At 37.0% G+C, this 8,821-nt stretch overlaps 1 protein-coding gene across 1 annotated transcript; it reads left to right on the top strand.

The window, feature by feature from the left end:
* Window positions 1–847: 847 nt before the first annotated feature.
* Window positions 848–3,397, top strand: LOC145032774 (Ribophorin I). The gene is made up of 8 exons (XM_078981694.1): window positions 848–1,035; window positions 1,352–1,396; window positions 1,564–2,195; window positions 2,302–2,449; window positions 2,542–2,721; window positions 2,810–2,878; window positions 2,953–3,042; window positions 3,132–3,397. Exons 1-8 carry the CDS (start codon window positions 901–903, stop codon window positions 3,252–3,254), a joined length of 1,422 nt encoding a protein of 473 aa, XP_078837820.1. The 5' UTR covers window positions 848–900; the 3' UTR covers window positions 3,255–3,397.
* The last annotated feature ends 5,424 nt before the right edge of the window (window positions 3,398–8,821 follow it).

Here is an 8,821-nt window from a genome sequence, read left to right on the forward strand (position 1 = left end):
TTGTTGTCCTTTGTTTCTTTTTGTTCCTTTCATATTGTTCTATATATGGCATAACATTATATTGTATCTATTTTTGAACTCACTAAGCGATGCCCGCTTATCCCTCTTAGTGTTTAACTATTTCAGGTGATAAGCATCCAAAATAGACAGACTTTGTTGGAGGACTTAGAGTAGTTGACACTACTACGTTTGTACTTGGTATACATATATGTATATGTATTACAAATTCCTGGGTAGTTATGCATTTATACAACTAGTTTTATGAAACTTTGTAAAAACCCTGTTAGTTGGTTTATATCTATGTTTTTGTATTTAGACCACTAATGTAAATTATAATTATGAATATGCATGTAGCATTTTTGACTTTGTGGTAATTTTAGTGTTGGGGTCTTTCATTATGAGAGGAAGAGGTGGAGTACGTGAAGCGTTACATACAGTTTATGGGAGAAAGGGACGCAACTGATATTTGGTTAGACCGTAAAAATGATAAGGATAATTAGAAAATAGATTTGATTTTTTTTTTTAAATCAGATCCAAAACCAGTTTTTACCCGGAACCGACCGGATCGAACCGATAAAAATACAATTTTGATCAATTTCTAGAACCAAGAATTGACCCGAGGGTCCAAAAAGGGTTAAGTCGATGCTTACACCTAGACTGCGCACCTCCAACAGTCCAACTCGATCCCAATGGACTCAAAGATTTCGCTTGTTAACAGTCCTATGTTTACAATTTATATCATATAGATTTTGTAGGATAAAGTAAACCCAGCTCAGAATCAGATTAGTGATTTCATGGTGCAACCCGGCCCATAACCTGTTTCAGTCCAACATAAACATCATCGTCTTCAGACGACTTGGGTCAATTCTGCTGCTACTGTGAGAGAAAACGAGGGTGAACATGGAGGTTTTCGTAGCCAGATCTCGTTTAACCCTAATTCCCTTACTCCTCGCCTTGCTCTCCCTAAGTTTCGGATCGTCTTCTTCACTCACATCTTCATCATCGGAGCTTCAGATCCTCACCGCTGAACGCAGAGTAAGATTTCTCATAATAAAATCCTTCATTTCTGTAACAAATTCACTCGTTATATTTTCACACCCTTGTCGATCCGTGTAAATTGATAGAGATTGGAAAATTCATATTTTCAACTGCTTGCTAGTGCATTCCCGAAACGATCGAATTCTTAAGACGAGTTGGTAATTGACGAGTGGATTGAGATTATAAGTGATTGAGGTGTTACATCTCATGAGTATGATATTGTGGTTATGAATTTGTTGTTCTATTTCCTAATTTTTGTTAGCATCTTTCGTATGGATGTATAGCTTTAATATCTTGATTTATGCTGGTGCAGATTGATTTGGCTTCGCACATTATTAGGGTTGTCTTGACTTTGAAGGTACTCTTCTGTTACTAGAACCTATTGCCTGTATTATATGTTATGCCTCCAAATGAAGAAGAAAGACGCACGTTATATAGTTCTGAGAGCCTATAACTGTGTAGATACAACCTACTTATCTGACATTACATCTAAAAGTTATATTATGATCGCATATGATATTCTAGGTACAAAATGATGGGGCATCTCCTGCTAAAAATGTACTTCTTTCATTTCCACCACCACAAGTGAAGCATCTAGCACTTATCCAGGCTGCTGAGCTTACTGGAAAAAAGAAGAAGAAAGCTGTACATCCACTTGATGTGACACCAAGCAACCATGCAGATGGGCCAAATGGAGCCAAATTCTTCTCTATTTCTTTGAGGAATCCATTGACAACTGGTGGATCTGTCTCAATAGAAGTATCATATATATTGACCCAATCTCTTGAACCTTTTCCTGTAGAAATAAGTCAATCAGAACCCCAATTAGTCTTATACCGTGACAGTGCTTTAATATTATCACCATATACAATTAAACAACAAACAACAGTCATCAGAACACCAAGCACCAAAGTGGAATCATTTACAAGAGTGGAACCTTCATCCCAAATACGCACTGAGTTGAAGTATGGACCTTATGAGAACCAGTCTCCATATTCATATACTCCCATACTTGTTCATTTTGAGAACAACAATCCATTTGCTGTGGTTGAGGAACTTGTAAGAGAAATTGAAATATCTCACTGGGGTAACCTTCAAATCACAGAGCATTACACTTTAGTCCATAATGGTGCTAAACACAAAGGAGGGTTCTCAAGGTCATATCTCCAATAAGTTGTTGAATCAAACTTACTTCTTGTTCTTTTTTTAAATTACCTTTTGACATTTTTTGCTCTTGATCTTAATTGATTAATTAATTTCCAGGGTTGAATATCAATCTAGGCCAACTATCAGTGGTGTCTCTTCATTCAAACACCTTGTAGCTAAATTACCCCCAAGGGTTCACTCTGTGTATTACCGTGATAACATAGGCAATATCTCAACATCACATTTACGCACAAGTTACAGCAAGGTGATTTGGTTATTAACTTATTATATCTCCATTTTCATTTCTTCCCATTTATATAAACTTTACACTAAAATATTCATTTATGATTTATGTAGTCTGAACTTGAAATAGAGCCACGATATCCTTTATTAGGAGGTTGGAGAGCCACCTTTGTCATTGGATATGGACTCCCACTTCAAGACTTCCTTTTTGAGTCAAATGATGGTAGGCGTTACCTCAACTTCAGTTTTGGGTGTCCTATTGCTGAAACAGTGGTAAACAAAATAACAAATAAGGTACATAATCATTAAATTTTTAATCTTTAAGATTTTCTTGTTCATTGTTCTTTGCTGCTTTTGTTAATTAAGAAGAATGCTATTTCAGGTTGTCCTTCCTGAAGGATCAAAGAACCCATCTGTTATCGTTCCTTTTTCTGTAGAACACCTATCAGAGGTAGCTTCTGTTTTCTACTATATCTAAAAAAGTTGATAATTTGTAAACTAAATCATCATTGTTAATCTCTACAGACAAAGTATACTTATCTTGATATTGTTGGAAGACCAGTGGTGGTTTTGGAAAAGGAAAATGTAGTTCCTGAACACAACTCTCATTTCCAGGTGATTAAAAACCACTTTTTTATTTTCTTTTACTATTTCTTTTATGCCCATTTAACTTTTGTTTTTTTTTTGGTTGGTTGTTTTTGCAGGTTTACTACAATTTCCACCCGATGTTCATGCTTGCAGAGCCATTGATGTTGACATCTGTTTTCTTCTTTTTGTTTGTTGCTGCTGTGGCTTATCTTCACATGGACATCTCAATAAGAAAATAAAGAGACCATGAGGAATTAGATTATATGTAAAATTAGACATGAGGCAAACCAACCATGTGACACACTTAATACACATCTAGCTACAAAAGATTAAAAAGTCCCAACATTTTTCTTCAAATAGTTGAGGCTTTAAATTTTAACAACCAACGTGTTTTTGGATGAAGGTGGCGTGGTTAAAAATTGGAATTTTGCTACATAAAACATGAGATGTTTTTTTTTACAAAATGGTTACTTTGAAAGTTAGGAGGTGTTTTTTTGCTAAAATGTGAGTCATTGTGGACTTGTAGTACAAATTGTCCTTCTCAAATTATTATTCTGAAACAGACTTTTTGGATAAAGGAATGGTTAACTTTGAATTATGGGATTTGACAAGGCAAAAGATTTCAATAAATTGATGTGACTGTTGGCATATGTCTTGTTTTTTGTTTTGGATGTATATGTGTATGGTTGTGGCTAGGTTGGGCAGTATGGGCTCACTAGATCAATGGTCCACACTTTGTTGACATTTAGCACGATCAATTATTAGAGTTCAATGAACCATGGTCCATTATGGTCCAGCCTTTGGTTTGCTGGGTTAGTTGCATTTGCGTTTGCATTTGAATTGCACCACTCTCATAACTTTTCTTTCTCACCTTTGACTTTGACCAGCTTCTGTTTGTATCACAATTCACACACCATTGTCTTTCTTGTCAACTGATCATTTGAGGTAATGATTATATTTTGTTAAATTTATCCCATGATTTTATCTCTTTATATTGCAACAAATTAAGTGCAAGTTTTTAAGGACAACAAATAAATAAGACGACAAAGGTTGTTTATATATCCAGGTTCCAAACAATGTCCGGTGTTAGCTAGTCAGACAGCTGTGGTTAAATGATTAACCGGGGATCTTAATAAAGTTATTTAAAATTTAATATACCACAGATCATCATCTAGTGTTTAAATGTTCATCTTCTTCTAGGTCATAATAAGTTTAATAATAAGTTTAACAAGTACCATAAATCATCATACTATATAAGTCCATAATAAATTTAATACGCTTAAAAAAAATGCAATGTGCGTGAGAGAAGATTATTTGATAAATCAACAATTTGTGAAAACTCGATAATATTTTCTAAAACCATTCCCCATATTTTTTCCAAAAGTTTTGACTATTCATTAAGACATTCCTTAAGAGCTTAATTCTCTACTTTTCCATAAATGTGCATATATACAAATCTTTGTTCGCACATATGTACATCAAATTTCTAGGTAAGGTTTCATTCATATGAATTTATTCATTCAAGGGATTTAGTCCCATTCCTCTTGATGACTTATAAAATGCATATCTACTCAAGCCTTTTGTAAGCGGATCCGCAATGTTATCTTTTGACTTCACCCAGTCAACCGTGATAACCCCCGTAGAGATTAGTTTTCGTATCGTTATATATCTACATATAATGTGCCTTAATTTTCCATTATACATTGTACTTTGAGCTCTACCAATTGCCGATTGGTTATCATAATGTGTTCATATGGCCGTTACTGGCTTAGGCCATTCGGGAATGTCCTCTACAAATTGACGTAACCACTCCGCTTCTTCTGTACAAATATCTAAGGTGATAAATTCAGATTCCATCTTAGATCTGGATATAACTGTTTGCTTGGACGATTTCCAAGCTACAAGTGTAAACACACATCCACCTGTAGATATGGAATCTTTTATTTGAGATATCCAATTTGCATCGGTGTATCCTTTGTAGGGATGTCAACGGGGGCAAATGGGACAGGGAGTGCATCTCCCGCCCCCGCCCCCGAAATTTCCCCGTCCTCCTGCTCCCGCCCCCGGAATGTTCAATGTTCCTACCCCCACCCTCGCCCCCGAATCACCTTTATTACCCCCGCCCCCGCCCCTGATTAATTTTGGGCTACTTTTTTTGGGCTAAAAGAAGTTGTTATTTAGGTTAAAATAAGCTATTTTTTAGGTAACAAATAATTATTTATAACAAAAATTTTAAATGTTAAAAATAAAAAAAGTTATGACATTTTAAAAAATTATACTAACAGCTTAAAAACATGTTTTTTGATGAATTTTGTAAGCTCAAAATCATGTTATAGTTTATTATATTTATATAATTAATATATGTAAATGTATGTGTAATTTATTAACGGGGTCCCCATGGGGATTTCGGGACGGGATTGCCTACCCCCGCCCCCGCCCCCGAAATTAAAACGGGGGTTAACCTTGCCCCTGCCCCCGTCCCCGCCCCCGATTTTTTTTAAAAAATCCCCCAAACGGGACGGGGCCCCCACGGGAACGGGGTCCCACGGGACTTTTTGACATCCCTAATCCTTTGATAACTGCTGGATGTATGCCATAATGCAGTCCATCTTCTTGTGTGTATCTTACATACCTTAGTAGCCTAATAATACTCTTCCAGTGTTCAGAACTGGGTTTACTAGTATATCTACTTAGTCTGATCACATCATATGCTAATTCAGGTTTGGTACAACTCATTAGATACATCAGACTGCTAATAATTCTTGAATATTCCACTTGATTAACACTATCACCTCTATTTTTACGCAGATGTTGACTAGTGTCAGTTGGAGTTCTAATTATGCTAGTATCTCCCTTAGCAAATTTTTCAAGACTCTTATCCACATAGCATGTTTGACTTAAAATCATACCATTATGGGTTCTGGTGATCTTGCCTCCAAGAATCACATCCGCTAAACCCGTATCTTTCATGTTGAACTTGGATTTCAGCATATCCTTCGTGGATCTTATCCTATAGTAGGCTACACTTCCTGATACAGACTTTATACATATATGAAGTCTTCATCCTTGGAATCCTCGTGTTGTTTTCTGCTTCATCAAGGATCATGTGAAATGCCATTGGCTTTGGTGATACATTTGGCCTTGTAGCCTCTTCTCTTCTTGGGCAGTTTTTCTTGAAGGGCCCTTCTTCACCACACTTAAAGCAGGCTTCTCTTTTGGTTGGGCATTTGTTGGCGTAATGACCAGTCTTCCTGCATTTAAAGCAGGTCATCTCTTTAGAGCATTCCCCAATGTGCTTCCTTTTGCACCTGTCACACCATTGTGCTCCTTCTTCGAGCTTCTTCGAATTAGACTTCGGAAATTTTCTCTTATCATCGGACCTTGAGGATCCTTCAATCTTTCTTTTCTCACCCACCTCGATTCTCTCCATACCCCTTTCCTTTAACTGGGTCTCCATATTTTTAGCTGCTCGGACTGCTGTCTTCAAGGTAGTTGCCATCTTGACCCTCAGGCCATAGGCGGCAGACAGTCCATTAGCGAACCTCTCAATCTTGGAGAGTTCCGTTGGCACTAGGTACAGAAATAACTTCATTTTCTCAGTGAATGCAGTAGCATAATCGTCTATGCTCATTCTCCCCTTCTTTAAGTTTTGGAACTTATTGTTCAGATGAATCAGATCTATCTCTGAACAATATTGCACCCTTAATTGTTCCAAGAACTCCTCCAATGACATTTTCAGGGCTTCTCCTCGTGGCATAGTATCTGCCAACAACTTCCACCAGCTCAAGACTCCAGTCTTCAATTGTCTAACTGCAAAGACAATCTTCTGTTTGTTTCTACAGTCGCAACTTTCAAATACCATCTCCATTTCGGAGATCCAGCCCATAATCTCTATAGGCTTTGGGTTCCCAAATAGACTTGGCGGTTTGGCGCACAATAAATTCTTATACATACGCCCATCCCTGTTTATTTCCCTTTCCGGGTCATTCCTTTCTGCCACTGGGGGTTCTGCTTGTCCAACAGTCCAACTGTGGTTACCTCCCTCCGAATGCCCTCCATTCACTTCGGGTTCTTTCACTTCAAGTGACAGTTCCTCACGATTCTGTTGGAGTAATCGCCTTGTCTCTTCCATTTGGCAATCCAACATAATCTACATCATCGCTTGCATCCCAGCCATCGTCATTGGCTCTGGTGTTGCTGTTACAACAGGTGCTTGCTCAACCACTGGTGGTTGAGGCTGTTGATTCCTGTTTTCATTTGCGTTTCCAACTCTGCTTCTTGTTCTTGACATTTCGATCTATACACCGAATAAGGTGAAATTAGATCCTCCTTCGCGATAGATATTATGATCTTCCATATCACTCCAAAATGTTTACATGCTAGTTCTAATATCGTAGTCATACGCTTAGAATCCTACACACATAACGTTTCCAGATCCGGTCGGCAATAGACCATGGATCCGAACAAATAATAGCATTGATATAACTATCACACAAATCATTTAGCACATAAAAGCATTTTAGGCATCATTCCTAAAATATACTAGTGCTTGTGTCAATTTAGGTGTACTACCTAACATGTTTTAGACACACTCCTCACGATTATTACTTAGCATTCTAAGTTTAAGTCTATAAATTTCCTACAAATTCCTAGTTCGCTTAAACTATTGCTCTGATACCAACTGTGACATTCCCAATTTCACGGCCAAAATGACCGATTTGTCTATGCTTTTTAAAAAAAAAAAAAAACTCAGAGGAATCTTTCAAAGAAAACGGTTGCAGAATTTATTCCCAAAACAAAATATGATAAGAATTTATCAAAGCATTTCTTAAATAAATGTATTTTCATTATATAACAAAATCTCGGGATGTCATGTTCCGATACAGACTCATAAGCATAAATAGAACATACATTTATTTACACTAGTGATTTACATCTCCTTTAATCTCTTAGTGAAATATGTCTTTCTATTGATACCTGTGATACAAAGAAAACTGAGTGGGTCAGGCTTGCGAGCCTGGTGAGCATATAGGGTTTTCATCCCACAGTGTTATATCATATATTTATATATATAAAACATTCAAACTTGTACAATTTCACCATATAAAGCCAACTCTTATCCCACCACATCGATCCTCATAACGACACGATCTAAACTATCGTATCTAAAATTTTCCTCTTTACCTGATCCTTACTCACGGATCTAAAACTATCCTCTTCACCCGATCCAAACTCACGAATCTAAAACTAACCTTTTCACCTGATCTATACTCACAGATCTAAAACTAACCTTTTCCCCTGATCCATACTCACGAATCTAAAACTACCTGATCCATACTCACGGATCTAAAACTAACCTCCTTATCCAATCCATACTCCCGGATCAATAATCGTACCCAATCCATACTCCTAGAATATGGACAATTAACTATACCTTAATCCTGATCTTATACATACTCCCGGATCAATAATTGTGCCCAATCCATACTCCCGGACTAGGGACAATTAACTTAGTATTAATCCATACTCCCGGACTAATAACAAGTTTTATCTCTTTACTTGATCCATACTCCCGGATCTAAAACTAACCTCTTGGTCTAATCCATACTCACGGATCTAAAACTAGCCTCTTGATCTGATCCCTACTCATGGATCTAAAACTAACCTCTTGATCTGATCCATACTCACGGATCTCATCTACCCATGTCCTACCCAACATATTTGTAGTTACAATATACATATGCATTTTAACTCATTAAAACCCATATAGTTCATCCATTCCACCAACATCTCAAATAAACAACAA

The sequence above is a fragment of the Lactuca saligna genome, chromosome 2 (assembly GCF_052625555.1).
Source record: "Lactuca saligna cultivar CGN05327 chromosome 2, ASM5262555v1, whole genome shotgun sequence".
Lineage (NCBI taxonomy): Eukaryota > Viridiplantae > Streptophyta > Magnoliopsida > Asterales > Asteraceae > Lactuca > Lactuca saligna.

What these genes read in the sequence shown, in the direction of transcription:
- LOC145032774 (XM_078981694.1), top strand. Translation starts at nt 901, where the DNA reads ATGGAGGTTTTCGTAGCCAGATCTCGTTTAACCCTAATTCCCTTACTC. An exon ending in TCCTCACCGCTGAACGCAGA is followed by an intron (nt 1,036 to 1,351) that starts GTAAGATTTCTC and finishes ATGCTGGTGCAG; the next exon opens with ATTGATTTGGCTTCGCACAT. An exon ending in CACAAAGGAGGGTTCTCAAG is followed by an intron (nt 2,196 to 2,301) that starts GTCATATCTCCA and finishes ATTAATTTCCAG; the next exon opens with GGTTGAATATCAATCTAGGC.